Source organism: Terrapene carolina, unplaced genomic scaffold (assembly GCF_002925995.2).
Source record: "Terrapene carolina triunguis isolate 2854851 unplaced genomic scaffold, T_m_triunguis-2.0 Scaffold132, whole genome shotgun sequence".
Taxonomy (NCBI): Eukaryota; Metazoa; Chordata; order Testudines; family Emydidae; genus Terrapene; species Terrapene triunguis.
Window position 1 is genome coordinate 4,080,822 of NW_020664483.1, and position 19,279 is coordinate 4,100,100.

Genomic DNA, 19,279 nt, shown 5'->3' on the forward strand with positions numbered 1-19,279 from the left:
TATATTTCATTTCATGCTTAAAGAAAGTATTTGTTACTGTAATATATGCCTGTGGGGATTTAGGATTATTATTATATTCAGTTGCAATTCTCTCAAGCCTTGTGCATGCTGGTGGTTTTTACAAAAAAATTCCCACCAGTGCTACCACGGGTTTAGCTGGACATAAGCCCTAATGCAGATAAGGTTCCCATGTCTGGACCTACTTTTACTGCTATGTTAACTAAACCTGCTTTGCAGCAGGCTTAATTGTCACAGTAGTAAAAAGCCTGGAAGCTGCCAGAACCTTGTTCATCCTACAGCTCCCACCTGTGCAATCACTGGTGGAAGTTTTTGGTAAAATTGCCTTGAATACACACAAAAATTATATCACTTTAAATATACCAGTACAGTTAAAGCAATACAAGCTCCGAGTGATGAGGCAGTTATACTGATATAAAAGTGCTTATACCAGTATAGCTTATTCCCATACAGGAAGTGGAATAAACTATACAGGAATAAAGTACCTTTATAGCGATGTAAATATGTCCCCACTAGAGGTTGTATCAATTTAACTATTTTGGTCAAAAATCTTACCCCTTGCCAAAAGTCATGATCGTAATGCCTAATTCTGCAGTCCTTACTCAAGCAGAATTCCCAGGGAATTCAATAACAGTTTTCCATTAAGGACTGTTGGATGAAACCTAAGTCCTTTTATAGGGTGACAGACCTGCGGCTGTTGGCCTTTGGTAACAGACTTGCTGTGGACTTCTCTGCTCCTGTGCTCACTGTGACAGATAAGACAATTTCCTGCATTACCTGTGATAAACCTTCCTGAATAAAATTTAACCATCTTTGGAGTCTATTGTACTAAAAATGCAAAGGTTATGTATCATTGCGGGCCTGGATAACCAAAGGATTATATTGGACAATGCAGCAGAAAAGAATGATCTTTTGGGACAACACATGTAAAGTGGATTTACTGGGCGATATCTAGGAGGAAATGCCAATTCCACCCTCCACAGCACCTCCAGTTATGCAACACCCAGCCCATTGAAGCTATACCATGAGGACAGGGTGATTGTCTGCCGATTACCTGTTCCCAGGATCCCAAGATCAAAGGCCCAAACTGTATAAAGGAGGAACTCACAGACTCATGGGGGTGATTGTTCTGAGCTGAAGCTGTTATGAATTTGTAACCACTGCTTGGTGGGGTTTGATGGACTGATCACCTGCCAAGTTTCTGCCGCCCCAAGCAAAAAAAAAAAAAAAGCCGCGATCGGTGGCAGCAGTTCAGCGGCAGGTCCTTCACTCCTAGAGGGAGTGAGGGACCTGCCGACCCCGAATTGCCGCAGGTGCCGCCCCTCTCCCATGGCCGACGCCAGCGACTGCATGTTAAGCTGGTGCCTGGAGCCGGCCCTGCCTGCCAAAGCCCTTGTTGGTGTTGGGGGTAATCAGAGGTAAGCTTAGTAGCATGCCTGTAGGTTGTTTTATTATTTTAATATGTTTTCTCTGTAATACTTTCATCATAAGAATAAATGTCCTTGCTTAGAAAGAGCTGTGTGGTAACTTAACGGTGGGCAATTACGCTGTTTATAGCCCCTCAGGAGAAAGCAACATACAGACACTGGGCGTTTAGGCCACCTAGCTTGCAACTCACAGTGTAGCCAGGGATCTGTGCAGCCTGGAAAAACTGTGGACAAGAAGGAGAGAGATGTGGGTCCCCACCCAAGAGAGGTGACTGCTGAAAAGCTGAGAGTCTAAAGCGACCGCCCTTGCTGAACCATCAGGGGAGAAATACAGGTGCAGCTGCCCTGAACTGTGACCCTCTCCACAAACATATTAATTGTTAATCACTGTAAACATCAAATGCTCATTTATTCACTATGTGCACAATCTTACCTGGTATTGCTGCCCAGTACAGAGAACAAGGTGGTCGTATGGCACTTTTTTCCCTTTGGAAACCACTACATGTTTGGCAGCTCGGTCTATGCCAGTCATTTTACCAACCACAACATTAACCCAGGAACAAAGTGACATCAATGCATAATCTTTATCATTAAAACAGTGGCTGTGAAGAAAGAATATCTATAAGTGACATTTTAGCAGCTGACAGCAGGCATTAATTAGACATCTGGTGAGTTGGTTGAAGTCCCCTAGTGGTTCAAGTCTGTTGTCTTGCTGTGAGCTTACTAAAGCCTATAGTGAGAGATTATTCATTATGAAACACTCAGTTACAAACTGACAAGTTCCTGTTAAAACCAAATAATTCCTCCCAGCGTCAGGCCACACTACAACAGAGTTTAAAAACAAGTCAGAAATATATACTTTACTACGGTTCAAATTTGCAGTCTGATGCACAGTGCAGAGTTTTGTATCTGTAAAAGAAACTGTTTTTCTTACCTGATAATTTCCTCTCTTTGGCTGTCTCTACAAAATGCCCTTTTGCTAAAATATTCCCACTTTTGCTACCACTAGTTCAGCTCCACCAGTAACAGCTATGGTGAGACCACTAACCACTAGTATAACTACTGTCTTACACAGCCCTGCTCTGAAAGTGTTTACAACTACAAAGACGGCTACAAAGGTAGAAATGCCAGTAAAGGGCAGAGATATCATCAGATCTGCTCTTCTGCTTTCCCTCTCCAGATGAGCTCTTCCAAAATGGTAAGGATGAAAAACATTGTAATGACATTAAAGAAACCTTCAAAATGCTGTATGAAACAACCAAAGAGATGCCATTCACAGGAGGGAGAGGGAGATTATCATATGCGCCAAGAGGAAGAAATTAGCAGGCAAATGAAAATCTCTCTCTCTCTTGAAAGTGTATGTCTGATAATCCTCATAAACACAGGGTCTGACTGACAAGCAATTCATTCCCAACCCTTAAAGAGAGGAGGAATTTTGAAAGCAATTAATTTATATACAATGCAACAAAGAACAGTTTACGTGCAATTCTTCTATAAACAAAGCCCTCTTCCATTTAGCAATTGCAGCCATAGAGGCCTTTTTTACTCTTGCCTGTTTGGTGGTAAGTGAGGAAAGAGGTTTACTCAGATTACTCAGTTGTTTTGTTCAGACAGACTCACTACTTCTATCCTAACTCTTAGCAAGTGTCATATTTATTTATTTTGTTCAAGGTTTTCATAAAGACTGATGGCCCAATGACACTGTGAATGATAAAACCTACACTTTAGATACAATTTTTAAAAGTACCAGTTATGTAGGAGCCTTCATCCCATTTTCAAAAGTGAATTAGGCACTCAGGGACAGATTTTTAAAGGTATTTAGGCAGCTAAAGGTGTAGATAAATGCCTAATGGGATTTTCAAAAGCACCTAAGCAGGTTAGGCACCTAATTCCCTTTGAAAATCTGGCCCTTAGGAGCCTGAGTCTCAATGAAAGTAAATGCGACAACCTCTTAAAATTCTTGTGAAAACAGGACTTTGGTGCCACAGATGACATTTGTATATAGAAATTCATCTATTTTGGAAGATGGAAGACTACCAGCAGACATTCATCTTAGTGCTTAGATCTTAAAAGGTGGTTTTCCTCTCAGGGGTGCCACATTTATTGTGTCTCAATGACTCCATATCAAATTTGCTCATTTTACTATTCCCCTTCACCCCCCCCCCCACCAGTCAGACACACAAACTCACTCTGGGTTCTGAAAGCAAAGCTGGTTCTTTCTGGCTCACACACTATCTCAGTAATTAAAATTTTGTAGGTCAACTTCTGCCCTCAGTTATACCTGTATAACACCATTGCCTTTAGTGCTGTTACAGAAGTATGATGGAAGGTATAAACTGAAGATAATGGTGATAAGCTTGATCAAGATGTTCAAAAGTGACCCGTTATTTTGATTGCCTCAATTTTTTATGTCCAGCTGAGACACCTCAAAGGAGTCTGATTTTCAGTGAGTGGGTGCTGTGTATTTTCTGAAAATAAGACCCTTTTAAGGTGTTTCAAGGTAGGCACCCCAAATCACTGGTTGTTTTTGAAAATATTGGCCAAGATCTATTTTTGCTGCACCAAAGTCTATGGGGGAGGGGGTAATTGCCTGTTTTAAATCTAGCCTCCTTAAATAGGTATGTGACTGTCCAGTATTTTCTAGAGAGGGTATCAAAGATTTAGAAGCTACTGTTTACAAAGGGATCTTTCTAGCAAAACCAGAAAGAAACGGAGCCTCTTTAGCACCCTTATTCATTCAAATTATAAGAAATCCCAAAGTTCATTTAAATCTCAACTATATTACACTAACAGTATGCTCACTGCTTTACAGACTGGTGTGAAGAAAAACACTCCTCCCCAAATTGCTTTTCTCTCTCATATATGAAGATAAAATACCTAAACAACAGACAATCTATAGACCTATTCCCACAAAATATCTAGGAGACCAGGGAGAAAAATTTTCAACCTGGAAACTACAATAATCTGAATTATTGCACAGGGCTGAGTCTTTGCAATAGTGGCTTGTGGAAGTATGTGGAGAACGCCATGTGGCTGGCTGCTCTTCAAATCCTCTGTGTCTTGATACTTCCCTTACAAAAACCCAGATGTGACCCTAAGAGCACCCCGATGCCAGATGACACACTGTTGTCATAATATTTATCCAAAAGGTGGCATGTAATATATAATTGGAAAACTAATAACCCTCTGATTATTAATATTCTTGAGTGATGTCTGTATGGTTAACCCACAAAGAACTTTACAGATATGCTGGAAATATGTGACTAAAATGTGTTTAAACCAGGCATGTTAGGACGAGTTCATAAACAGTTTTTCTCCAGACAAAGGAAAGAGGTCAACACCTCAAACCAGGTGTGGTCAAATTCAATGGGCTATTCATTTGTATTGGAGGTTGCAGGAAGAAATCATTTGCATTGTAAAAATCAACAATGGGGAGGAACCAGCATGGAGTCTGCATCAGACAGCACGGAGTCCACACCCAGCAGGGGAAAGGAACTTTATGTGGGAAGACCCTATAGAAGAATACATTTCAGAGGTTTGCGGGACTATGAAGAGAGGGAGATTGAACCCTAAGTTATTCATCTCTTGAGGGAACAAAGCAGCCAGCTCTTTGAATCTGTAAGGGTTGATCCTGGCTGGAAAAGCCAGTCATGCTGGAGAAATTGCTTTAAGTAGGGAAACTATATTGAACAAGAACTATAACTAATTAAGTTAAGTTTCAGTCTTATAAACGCATTTTACTTTTGTTTGTTTGTAACCATTTTTATCTTTATTCTTTCTACTTGGTATCACTTAAACCTATGTCCTTTTGTTAATAAACTTGTTTTACTTTACCTATAAACCAACTCAGTGCTTTGTTTGAAGTGGAAAGTCTGTCAACCCCAGTTAAGTTAATAAGCTGCTGTGTCTCTTTAAAGGAGCAGTGAACTTGATAAGATTTTGTGAGTGCTACAGTCAGAGGGGCTGAGCACTGCAGAGAAAGGTGTTATTTGGGGAGAACTTGGGACTGGAAAGGTGTTGGTGTTACCGTGCAAGGAGCAACCAAGCTGGTGGAAGCCAGGGTGAGATCAGTGTGGTAGTGATCAGGCTGTTGGTATCAGGGCTCTGAACCAAAGCTGCACAGTACAAAGGCACCCAGGACTACAGGGTAGGTGGTGACAGAACACCTTACTTGTCTGGCTTGAACCCAGATCCTCACACCGGAAGAGGGAAAATCATCTCTTAAAAAACTCCACAAGGTTCTTCTAGAACAGTTGGAGGTTTGTGCTACTTGTAAAGACAAGCTGCTTACAGGCCCATGAAGGGACGGACCCTGAAGATCCAAATTACAGTGGCTTTTGAATGAAATAGAAAGCTGAATGGATGTTCTAGATAGAAGTCACAGACCTTTTAACATCAAGCTTGTGAAGTAAGGTCTTTATGGGGAAATATACATCAGAAAATGTTGGCAAGATAACTGACTGATTAAGGTGAAATGCAGATGCCACATTTAAAAAGAATCTAGGACCAATCTGTAGCACTACTTTATCCTTTTGAAGCAATGTGCAAAGCCTGGAACTCACTCATTCTGTGAGCTGGAGTCACTGTCGCCAGGAATAAAATATTCCATTTAGCAAACAAAGCACATCAGCATTGAGTGCCTCTAGAACAACTTTATTTTTTATTTGGTGTATAGTGGAAAAAGGCCCAATATAAATGCAATGAGAGTTATTCCACTGATTTCAGTGAGCTATGGACCAGGTCCCAAACACAGCGTGACTAAAAAATATGGGATCTTGATCAAGTTTGAACCCCTAAGTTCCTTGGCATTATAAACAATAAACAGAGAAAGTTGAAAAGGAACAAAGTAATAACAACGATTATTATTAGTACCAATACCGCCATATTTTATATTCATATTAAAAATGACTGTTAAATATAAATATTCATATTTATATTCATATTCAAACACAGGTCTGATTGCTAATGATTATTAATGATTATTGTTATTAGAGTACCCAGAAATGGGATACATGCTTCACAGAAACCAGAGCCCTGACGAGCTCTGTGATCTAATGTGCAGATTTTCAGAGGTTCTCAGCATCCACATCTGCCATTCACTTTGAGGAGAGTTTTGGATGGTCAATGCTCTTGAAAATGTGGCCGTAAGTTCCGACAGGACACAAATCAGAGACAGAAATGAACAAATGGGATGAAGGGAAGAGTGAATAATAAAGAGAGGTAGGATTTGGAAAAGCACACGTGTGATTTAGAAGCACAAATGTCATTGACAGTCAATGAGACTTGTGTTCCAAAATCACTTAGGAGCTTTTAAAATCCCACCAAAGATCGTTTTAATTTCCAGCTGCTCCTTAATTAAATTAATTCAGATCCATTATTTATCTATTTTCAAATTAAACAACTAGCTCTGGTTACACAATTATGAACTACAATTGTCTATAAATGTAGATATTTTGTAAATGTCACTGGAAATATTTGTTTACATATGAAACCTATATATAGGGATGTGGGTTATCTATTAAATTCAAATCTTCCTTGCCTTTGTCTTGTCCTATTAGTTGGGTTGGCACCTAGCATTATACTGACATACTCCCTGAAGACAAAGACCTAAAGTGTTGCCTACACTTACGGGGGTGTGTAGGGTACATGTAGCTACATGCCCTAGTGAAAGGTAGGCTGCGTCCACGCTGCAGTGTGTCACTACATGTGGCAATGAAAGGCTCTGGCAGTGGGTGGCAGCAGGGAAAGGCTCTGGCAGTGGAATTCCTTCTGGCAAGAGGTAAAAATGATCAATACTTCATGATGTTCTGAACTCCATGCAAAATTAATCTCTGTGTCATGGCTTTCCATCACTTGTAGGTACGGATACATATATTCACAAGGCGTGGCTGTTCAGGAGACGTGGAGAATGCCTTTGAGAAAGTATGTCGATGATTGAGGATCACAACAGAACTGTGTTGAATCCCAACCTAGAGAGTTTTTCTGATTATGTTTGTATTTTAGTTTCTTATTATAAGCGCTAAGACTTGAGGAAAATACACATTTCTGTACATATGTATGCTGAATTGTACTACAAAGTCACAAAAAAATTCACATGTATTATATTTTCCTTTGAAACTATCACAAATATTTAGAAATTAAATCAAACCTGTGAATTAAAAATCCTCTGTTCTTAGAGTCTGGTGGATTTTTTCCTGGAAGCCCATGAGTTGAAATCAGGGTCAAATTGTTAAACTTCAGGTGCGGACTAAAGAAGTAAAAACAAAATGCAAAACATAGATCAGCATGAGTTTGCTGAAGTTCAGTTAGGTATACTTGTAATTTGAGTTTGCTGAAATGTACTGTTATAATTAGTGTTTACATCCAACAGGGTTTCCCAATCTATTTCTGAGAAGTTTGTTTTAGCTGTACAGAATTCAGCACAATGGGGCCCTGAATCTGATTGGGGATCTCTGGGCTACATCATAATGCAGATAAGAAATACAATAAAAATAATTATGATCTGTGTCCCTAGAGCTATATGGCATAAATTACTTCAGTCACCACTTAACTTGAAAGTCATCCTAGAGCTAGACTGAGCCTTTGCTCAATGACTTGAGTATGAGGAAGCATGTATCTATGCTGCCCCAGAAGCGCGCCATGGCAGGAACTGACTCAGGCCTTGCCTTCACTTGCTAATTAGGTTGTGTTAGAAAACAGCCTTGAGGAGTCATAGTAATGAACACAGTGTTAAGCATGACTTAGCACTCTGAGTAGAGGAGGGCTGTTGTGTTTGACATAGCGTTGGCTAGCTGTAGTAGCTGGCATGAAGTTAAACACAATAGTCCTTGTCAACCCTGAGTGTTAATACCATGTCAGTCACTGCAGCTTCTCTAGTTAGTGCTCCCACCCACATGACCTAATTTTCTGGGGAAAACAAAGCTCTATAGAGTTAAAATTCCTTCTCTGATCCCCCCTGCCCTTAGGAAGTTATACATGTCACTAGGTGCAGATTGCTTTCACTTGTGCCAGTTCAGCTTTGCCTGCTGGCACTACGGATGGGATGGAGCCAAGGCTATGCCCACTCCCTGCCCACCTTCTCAGGGGTGCAGTTCCTGTTCTTTCCCTCACATCTGAACCCAAGTTTTGGGGAGGCCATGCTGGTAAGTGAAGATGATCTTACTCCCCCTTTAATCCCTGTACAGCTCCATTAGTGCCAGCCACAATCTGGATCGCTAATTCAAATTCTTGGATAAGGTTAAGATTCAGCAGATGTTTTCGTAAGAGGGCCTGGCTGACATTCCTGCATCAGACCCTCAAGCGGAACCCTTCCAAGGCTTCACTTATACAAATAAAGTTGTTCGTTGCTGACAGACAGCAACGGTAGAAGGAAGACCCTTGTGATATCTTCATGTGGGAGTTTAAACATGGCTATATCTTTCTGTCTCTCTAGTAAACATACGGCTCACCACACCCATGCAAAGTTAAGATAATGCAAGTAAAGAGAAGGCAAAGTAGAAATAAAGTCCCTGTTTTAGCAAAGCAACGTTAACTTTAAGCACACATTCGACTTCCATTGATTTCAAATGCTTTGCTGAATAGGAATGGATTTAGACATGTGCTTCAGTGGTTTGCAGAATTGGGGCCAAAGCGCATATTCAGACAGACACAATGCATGCTGGAAATGTGCAATTATTCAGACAGCTGATGAACATCAGTGGACAACTACAATTACTGCTTTCACGTGGCTTCAGTGCATGCTAGGAAAAGGACAGACCCTTAGCAACAATGTGTAGGTTATGCTTAGAGCAGAGTCCCACACCTGCTGAGCACTGCCCAAAGCAGGATATAGTGTTTTCATGAGTGACCGGTTCCTCCCAACGTGCCATTACATGACATGCGACAAAGGCAGGAAGCAGTCCTGCTGGTGGGATGGTTGAAATAAGGCTATCCCAACTTTGTCAGTGCTGTTTGTGGCTTCGCCGCCAAAGGAAAATAGCTGGACAGCGAGGCCACCGTGGCATGAGAGAGCCTTGTGGCCTGCAATACTCTAGCCACCTCCTGTAATGGATTCCTGGCAACAAGGAGAGTACATCTACTTCCTGTAATGGATTCCTGGCAACGAGGAGAGTACATCCACTTCCTGTAATGGATTTCTTGGAATGAGGAGGGTTCGGCAATGGAATAGCAGATTTTTCGATGCCATCCCCAGCAGGTTCCACAGAGCAATTAATTTGTGTGGGCCAGAATCTAAGCACCAAGAGATTCTGCCATTTTCTCAATTGCATGTGCTTTTTGACACATATCAAGAGAATTTGTCCCACTGCATTTTGATTAACAACGTGGGCTCCGACAATATATTAAACTAACCTGGATCTGACATTTAAAAACAAATAAATATTATGAATGATTAAGCCTTATAATCTTCAAGGCTTTGTACAACTTAAATATGGATAGATATAAGTGCTACAAGGAAATGGTATGCTTTTTATCTACTAATGTTAATTTGTTATTCATACATTTAAAAAAATATATTCAAACAAAGTGAAAGGTCATACTTAAACCAAGGAATGTCAAGGTTATGGCTGCCACTCTATAAATGCATATTAATAGTTTAATTCTGGATTATGGATCATCTACTATAAATCTCCATGCATACTTTGGGCACAATGTAATAAATAACCTGAATGTAACAGGGTGCATATATTTATACAGATTATAGGCCTGATTTTCATTTACACAAAAGACATTTTACACAACAGTGCAAAAGGTCCTTAAAGTGGGTATAAATATAATTTTCTCCCACTTTAAGGCCCCTTTATACTCAGAGTGTTGTAAAGTGGCTTTAGTGTAAATGAAAATCAGACCCAATCCATTCGTCTGCATTTTAAAACATACAGTACGCCATCTGCATTTGGAGCTGCTACTGTGGGTGTGAGTGAGAATGAATACCATTAATCGTCAAGATCCATAATATTCAGATACTTGGCAATTTACATACAGTTATCAGGACAATAACTGGAAACCGATATACAAATTACTGATGTTTCAATGTATAAATCTGTCCCTCTGCCCCCTTCATACATCACTTATCATCTTTGATTGTAAGCACTTTGGGGGAGGGGCCATTTCTTCATGGATGCTGTACAGCACCTAGCACAACGGGGGCTCCAATCTTGAGTGCTACTGTAATGTACATACTAAATTACATTACAAGAACCAAGTTAAAATAACATTAAGGATGCAAAGTCAGGCACTCAATAGTTAGGAAATGACAGTTTTAAGGTTGCTTGTGAAACCTTAATTTTCCCTCTCACTCTGATATGGCCTTTAATTACATGATCCCATATTATTTTTCTACAGGAAACCTATCTCATTCAGTAAATGTGTACTTATTTAATATTTCTTTTTATCCTCACTGTGTGGCCCCAGGCCACCTTATCCATTCCAACATTGCACTGAATGAAATATTATTAATTTCCTCCTCAGCACTTCTAGGATGTTCTAACCATAACATCCAAGTGCTTCACAAACATTACGTAATTTATCTTTACAACACCTTTGTGAGATTGGGTGGTGTTTTTATCCCCATTTTACTGTCTGGGAACTGAAGCTCAGAGAGAGATTAAGGCCCAGATTCTCAAAAACATTCACCAATTCTGATGGCCAAATTGGAGACACTTGGGACCTGAATTTTCAGAATACTTTTATAGCATTTTTATAGCACTTAATATGTCAAAAGCACAGCTCCAACTGAGTTTGGCTGCAGGTGTCAGTGCTCAGCACTTCTGCAAATCTGCCCCCAGGTGTCTCATATTGGGCAACTATGAACATTTTGGTTTAAGTGACTTGCCTAGCATCACACAGGAACTCTGTGGCACAGATCGACATCGAATCCAATTCTCCAGGGTAGCATTCAACTTAATCATGAAACTGTCATCCTCTTGCTATAGTTAGGGCCCTACCAAATTCACGGCCATGAAAAATGCGTCACGGACTGTGAAATCTGGTTTCTCCCCTGTGAAATTTGGTCTTTTGTGTGCTTTCATCCTATACTATACAGATTTCATGGGGGAAACCATGTGTTTCTCAAATTGGGAGTCCTGACCCAAAAGGGAGTTGCAGGGGGATCGCAAGGTTATTTTAGGGGGGGTTGTGGTATTGCCACCCTTACTTCCGCGCTGCCTTCAGAGCTGGGTGGCCGGAGAGCGGCAGTTGTTAGCTGGGAGCCCAGCTCTGAGGGCAGTGCCCTGACAGCCACAACGCAGAAGTAAGGGTGATAATACTATACCATGCTACCCCTTACTTCTGCACTGCTGCCTTCAGAGCGGGGCAGCCGGAGAGTGGCGGCTGCTGACTGAGGGCCCAGTTCTGCAGGCAGCAGCACAGAAGTAAGGGTGACAATATTATACTATGCCATCCTTACTTCTGTGCTGCTGCTGGAGGCGGTGCTGCCTTCAGAGCGGGGATCCCGGCCAGCAGCCATCATTCTCCAGCTGCCCATTTCTGAAGGCAGCGCCGCTGCCAGCAGCAGCTCAGAAGTAAGGGTAGCAGTACTGCAACCCCCCCCCAATAACCTTGCGACCCCCCCCCACAACTCCTTTTTGGGTCAGGACCCTACAATTACAACACTGTGAAATTTCAGATTTAAATAGCTGAAATCATGAAACTTATGATTTTTAAAATCCTATGATTGTGAAATTGACCAAAATGGATTGTGAATTTGGTAGGGCCCTACCTATAGTCCAGTCACACTTAGAAGATGTGAGGGGCTGGAGCATGCTCAGTACAGACGGAATCTTCAGAGATTCTAGCCTCCAGATTCTAACAAGCATGTGCAGACTGAGATTTTACAAAGGCTGATAATCTGGTCAAATTTGGGCATTTTTTCTCAGGAACAATGAAAGGCACATCCCTGACACTAGGATGGCCTCCCTGCCAAATTTGAAGACCCTTCTCCCAGGCATGAAGACACTACAGCATCTAAAATAATTTCTTACAACTACTTCATTAACATGAGCAAAACAAAGTATTTTTCTATAACTTTGTACTAAGAAAAGGCTGAACTCTTTTTGTAGAAACTTTCTAGAACAATTCAGCCTGAGGCAGAGAAAATGAACACAAAATCTCAACACAAATGGTTAAAGTTTTGCAAAGTTATAAGTAAGGCTACGAGTTAGTCATGGGTATTTTTAATAAAAGTCATGGACAGGTCACGGGCAATAAACAAAAAATCACAGCCTGTGACCTGACCATGATTTGTACTATAAATATCCCAGACTAAATGTTAGCCGGGGGGTTGCTGTTCTGGGGGGAGACATGGGGGAGCCGCTGCTCTGGAGGGCCCCCAGGGGGCTGGTGCTCTGGGGGATTGCCCTGGGAGGAAGGCATTGCTTGGGGGAGGGAGTGCAGGGCCAGTGGCACCAGCTGCCAGGGGCCACCCTAGCAGCAGCTGCAATGCCCGCCTCCCCGCTGCTGCTCTGGCCGTCCATGGGACCACTGCCGAGGGGCCACCAAGCTGTGACTGCTTCCACCGCCCCCAGGACTGCTGCTCAGGCAGTCCCCACCCAGGGACCGCCCGAGTAAGGGCCAGTGTGGCTGCTGCCAGAACAGCTCCAGCAGCGGCCGGTGCGGTCAGCTGTGGGGCTCCCTGAGCAGCTGGCTGTGGAGCCACTCCAGTAGCGGCCGGTGTGGCTGTCCCCGGGGCCACCAGAGTAGCTGGCCCTGGGGCTAGCTGCTTGGGCGGCCCCGGGGTCAGCCACACTGGTCGCTGCAGATGTCACAGAGAGTCACAGAATCCGTGACTTCCGCAACCTCTGTGACAGACACAGAGCCCTAATTATAAGCAACGGAAAACCAGGTCTTATGATGGGAAGTGTTGGGCAGTCTTAATGATAGGTGTCGCTTCCTGTGCATATAATAAAACATAATTGCACAGTGAAAGCCCTTACAATAAGCAGTTGACATGTTATCCCACGTTTAAACCTTCATATTCTTTGACATTTTAATTATTTTTTAAATACAAAAATGGGAATTGGAGACCAGTCAGCTTTACCCCATTATCAGATAATTTGGTTGAAAGAATAATTAAAAGTAGAATTCTAAAACACCTAGAAGAACAAGATACAACAAGGGGTAAAGCAGCCTGCATTCTCTAAAGGAAAACTGTGCCTCTTGAATTTATTAGAAATTTTTGAGCATGTCAGCAAAAAGCTGATAAGGGAGAACCACTTGAAATTATTTTGGTTGGGATTTTCAAAAGTGCTCAAGCATTGGCTTAACTCTGCTCTCATTTATGTCAATGCACTCCACTGACTTTAATGGGAGCAAAGTTAAGTCAATGCTGAGTGCTTTTGAAAATACCACCCTTAGTTTTTCAAAACAACTTTTTACAAAATCCCTCACAAAATGAAATCAAGGGAAGTAAACATTCATAGAGGCAAGGTACTGCCATAGATGAGAAACTGGCTAAGAGACAGAAAACAGAGTAGGAATTAATGGCCAGTTTTCAACCTGGCAAAGGGTTAGCAGTGGAGTGCCACAAGATTCAGTACTAGGACTGGTGTAGTTTAACATATTCTTAAAGATCTCAAAAAGGAGGTGAAGAATGAGATGTCAAAATTAGCAGAAGACACAAAAACATTTAGGTTGGGCAATACTAGAGAAGATGGTGAAGAACGTCACTGGGGTGTAACTGTGGCGCTGGCAGGCCAGATGCCGGCTCTTGTCCAGGCTGCAGGCATTAGGTAAGAACTGACAAATTCATAGCTGGAGACCAGACCAGGAGGTTGGACTAGACTGACCACTACAGAGCTCCAACATGGCAACTCCTGTGTTCCAAAAGGAATTTATTTATCACACTAATCATAAGAGCAATGTCATTTTAAATAGAAGGCTATTTTTAAGTTATAGGGTCATATAGAAAGCATGAAAACCCAGTAAACATTTTTGTATTATTTGCCCTTCTTTAACACTGATTAGTAAAATACATCTTTTTTTAAATATCTAAAATAAGATTTTGTATGTCAAGAGTCCAAAGTATCTCTTCGAGCCAAGTTATGAACCCCCAATAATGGAAATTATGTCAATTTCATAAATTTAGTGGCCAAAATGTTCAAGTCTGTGGGTGACATTTCCAGAAGTGCCAAAGGGCCAGATTTTTAAAGGGTATTTAGGCACCGGAAGATGCAGATTGGTGTTTGTGAAAATCCTGTTAGGCCCTTATTTGCTGTTATAAGGGCCCAAATAGCTTTAAAAAATTGGCTGTCAGTAACTCAGGTGCATAAATCCCATTTTCAAAAATGCCTAAGTGACAAAGGTGCTTTGGAAAATTTTACCCTGTGCACCAAAAGTTAGGCTCTTAAATCCATATATAGGGACCTAAATATAATTAGCCTGACAAGTCAATGGGGGCTGCAGGTGCTCAACATCTATGAAAATCAGGTGCTGGAATACAGATTTATGCGAAAGCAGCCAGGTTTGAAAATACTGGCCAATGACACTGCTGAGTATCATTATACTTTCCATCAATACATTTGGGGTTCTTTTTATATAGTTTTATTTCTAAGCCGATGAAAGAATGGCTCATACATTCTGGCTTTAGTTCCTCACTGCCAGTCTAAAAGCAAGCTCCTGATAACTGAAAAACAACAACAGATACTGAAAAACAGGTACAGCATATTAGGAAACAGAGTGGCTTATATGCTTTTAATGTATATAAACAATGCCCAACATCAAGTGCTGTAAAAGGAGAGGTCACCATTTTGTGAACAAGTCTTCAAGTTAAGAGCTCAAACCAATGAAACATTACACAAGTGCACCTGCAATTTAGAAGCAAATAATTCCTGCAGGGATTCATGTTGCTGTGGATACAAAAGGGAAGAACAGCTAAAGATACTTGTCAAGCGGGGAGGGATTAGAGTATCCAGGGAAATAAGTAAAAGGTATTGAGTTTCATTGCACGGTTCTAGAGGACATCTACAAAAGAAGGCCTAAACATCCTTGTTCTTGAAATAAAAAAGGGTCTCATTGCCAATTTATTGTGAGGATAATAAAAGAAGCAAGCAAAAAAAAATAAATTAGTATATTACTTACAGGTATCTTGTCAAGACCCATTTGCAAATCTACCAGATTATTCTTCCTTAGCTTTTGCTGTTTTTAGCAAAAACTGTCTAAGCAAGCCATTTAATTAACTGCTTTCATTAAACCTCTCATTTGAACAAATAAATAGACAAATTGCCTTTTAACACAAAGTAAAGAGCAGTAGCCCACATGGATCTAAATGTTTCCATTTCATTTTCTTGAACCTAAATATTACACACCTGTGCAGCTTTTCCAGTAGTTTAAAGTAAATGACAAAATTGTACTAGGAAGTAATACAGTCTCAGAATAATAAAAAAAGGTTATCCGATGTGCTGGTCTCCTGTAAGCATAGTATTTAAATAACAACCTTAATATTTGGTGTTATATGACGTACTAAGTCAAAGGCACAGACAACTTGAATTCCATTGTACTCTAACCTGATCTCATAAAAGTGGTTCTAAATATGAAAGCTCGAGACGGTTCTAAAAAAATTGTAGAAATTGCCAGTTTTGAGCAGTATTTAAAACTAGAGAAGCAAATGCTACAGTATAACAAGGGTAGCTGATAATAATCATAGAATCATAGAACTGGAAGGGTCCTCGAGAGGTCATCTAGTCCAGTCCCCTGCACTCAAGGCAGGACTAAGTATTATCTAGACCATCCCTGACAGGTGTTTGTCCAACCTGTTCTTAAAAATCCCCAATGATGGAGATTCCACAACCTCCCTAGGTTGTGGAAATGGGGAAAATCAAATCTGTACATACATTATATGACAGATAAATGAAATCACTTTAATTTTCAATTAAAATCTGGCACAGTGGCCTTCACTCAGTGCACCTTTCTCGACATGTTAACTATGTTATGATACTATAAATTATCTTAATTACTTTCTTGGCCACTTGCTGCCTTGTGACTTGTTGCTTTGCCAGCCACAGCTGAAGTCAGTTACACGCCTTTCTTTTTCTCCCATTGTTCAGGTACCAGCATTCTTTTCTGGCATATAAGAATCAACATAAGATCATGTTCTCATTACCAGAACATTGGTATACAGGGGATCAGGAAGGATGGGCAGGGGAAAAAGTAAGTAAGTATTGCATTATACATCAAGAATAAATACACTTGTTCTGAGGTCCAAAAGGAGGTGAGAGGCAGACCAGTTGAAAGTCTTTGGGTAAAGATAAAAGGGGAAAATTTGGGTTGATGTCATGATATGGGTTTACTACAGATCACTAAATCAGGAAGAGAAGGTGGATGAGGCATTTCTAGATAAAATAACAGAAATATACAAAACACAAGAGTGGTAGTAATGGAGGACTTTCATTACTCAGACATCTGTTGGAACAGTAATATGGCAAAATGCAAAATTTCCAATTAGTTCTTAGAATGTATAGAGGACAAATTTTTTTTTCTCCAGAAAATGGAGGAAGGAACCAGAAGGACAGCCATTTTAGACTTGATTCTGACAAACAGGGAGGAATTGGTTGCAAACCTGATGGTGGAAAGCAATTTGGGTGAAAATGATGAAATGATAGACTTCATGATTCTAAGGAAAGGAAGGAATAAGAGCAGCAGAATAAGACAATGGACTTGAAAAAGCAGACTAATAAATCCAGAGAACGGTAGATAAGGTCTCATGGGACGAAAATCTAAGAGATAAAGGAGTTCAGGAGAGCTGGTGGTTTCTCAAGGAGACAATATTAAAGGCACAATGTAAAACTATCCAGATGCAAAGGAAAGCTATTAAGAGGCCAATATGGCTTCATCAGGAGCTCTTTAATGGCCTGAAAAATCAAAAAGGAATCCTATAAAAAGTGGAAACATGGACAAATTATTAGGAAGGAGAACAAAAAGAATAACACAAGCATGTAGGGACAAAATCAGAAAGCCTAGGTCACAAAATGAGTTACACCTGGCAAGGGACATAAAAGGGAAGAAGAAGTTGTTCTTTAAATACATTAGGAACAAGAAAAGGATGAAGACAAGTGTAGGTCCTCTACTTATAGGGGAAGGAGATTTAATAACTGATCACATCAAGAAGGCTGAGGTGTTTAATGCCAGTTTTGCTTCAGTCTTCACTAAAAATGTTAACGATGACCAGACAAACAACACAAATAATATTAACAACAAGAAGAAAGAAATGAAAGCCAAATAGGGAAAGAATAGGTTAAAGACTATTTAGATAAGTTAGATGTATTCAAGTCAGCAGGGCCTGATGAAATTCATCCTAGGACATTTACGAGACTAGTTGAACCAATCTCTGAACTGTTAGCAATTATCTTTGAGAACTCATGGAGGACAGCTGAGGCCCCAGAGGAGTGAAGAAGGAAAAACATATTACACCTCTACCCCGATATAACGCTGTCCTCGGGAGCCAAAAAATCTTACCGCGCTATAGGTGAAACCGCGTTATATCGAACTTGCTTTGATCCGCCGGAGCACGCAGCCCCACCCACCCGGTGCGCTGCTTTACCGCGTTATATCCGAATTCGTGTTATATCAGGTCGCGTTATATCGGGGTAGAGGTGTACCTATCTTTAAAAAAGGGAACAAAGAGGACCAGAGAAATTATAGATCAGTCAGCCTAACTTCAGTAAATGGATAGTTACTGGAACAAATTAAACAATCAATTGGTAAGCATCTAGATGATTACAGGGTTATAAGGAATAGCCAACATGAATTCGTCAAGAACAAATCATGCCAAACAACTTAATTTCCTTCTTTGACAGGGTTACTGGCCTAGTGGATAGGGAGGGAATCAACAGATGTGACATATCTCGATTTTTGTAGGGCTTTTGACACACTCCCACGTGATACTGTCACAAGCAAATTACAGAAACGTGGGCTAGCTGAAATTACTATAAGGTGAGTACAAAACTGACAGAAAGACCCATACTCACAGAGTAGTTACCAATGGTTCGTAGTCAAGCTGGGACAGCATCTATAGTGGAATCCTGCAAGGGTCACTCCTGGGTACCTGCTACTATTCCATATTTTCATTAATGACCTGGATAATTAAGTGCAGAGTACGCTTATAAAATTTGTGGATGACAACACGCTGGGAGGGATTACAAGCACTTTGAAGGACAGGATTAGAACTCAAAACAACCTTGACAAATTTGAGAATTGATTTGAAATCAACAAGATGAAATTCAGTAAAGATAAGAGCAAAGTACTTAGGAAGGAAACATCAAATGCACAAGTACAAAATGGGGAATAACTGTCTAGGTGATAGTACATCTGAAAAGGATCTGGAAGTTCTAGTGGATCTAGTTCTAGTTGAATATGAGTCAACAATGTGATGCAGTTGCGAAAAAGGCTAACATCATTCTGGTTTATGTGTAAGACATGGGAGGTAACTGTCCCGCTCTACTCAGCACAGGCAGGTGAAGCCTCAGCTGGAGTACTGTATCCAATTCTGGGTACCACACTTAGGAAAGATGTGGATAAACTGGGGAGAGTATAGAGGAGAGAAACAAAAGTAATAAAGAAGTTTAGAAAATCTGACCTATGAGGAAAGGTTAAAAAACTGGGCATATTTAGTCTTGAGAAAGGAAGACTGATGGGGCATCTGATAATGATCTTCAAATATGTTAAGGGCGGCTATAAAGAAGACAGTGATCAACTGTTCTCCATGTCCACTGAAGGTAGGACAAGAAGTAATGCATTTATTCTGTAGCAAGAGAGATTTAAGTTAGATATTAGGAAAAAATTTCTGACTATAAGAGTAGTTAAGTTCTGGAATAGGCTTCCAAGGGAGGCTATGGAATCCCTAC

The 19,279-nt window shown here is 40.7% G+C and overlaps 1 protein-coding gene across 1 annotated transcript in view; it reads right to left on the reverse strand.

The window, feature by feature from the left end:
• The window catches only part of CFAP61 (cilia and flagella associated protein 61), a 180,859-nt gene that overhangs the window by 65,204 nt on the left and 96,376 nt on the right, over positions 1-19,279 (reverse strand). The window contains exons 18-19 of the mRNA XM_024206984.2: positions 7,594-7,692; positions 1,879-2,047 (exon numbers count right to left, since the gene is read on the reverse strand). Of these exons, the coding sequence (XP_024062752.2) occupies positions 1,879-2,047; positions 7,594-7,692 (268 nt within the window). The remainder of the gene's footprint in view (positions 1-1,878; positions 2,048-7,593; positions 7,693-19,279) is intronic.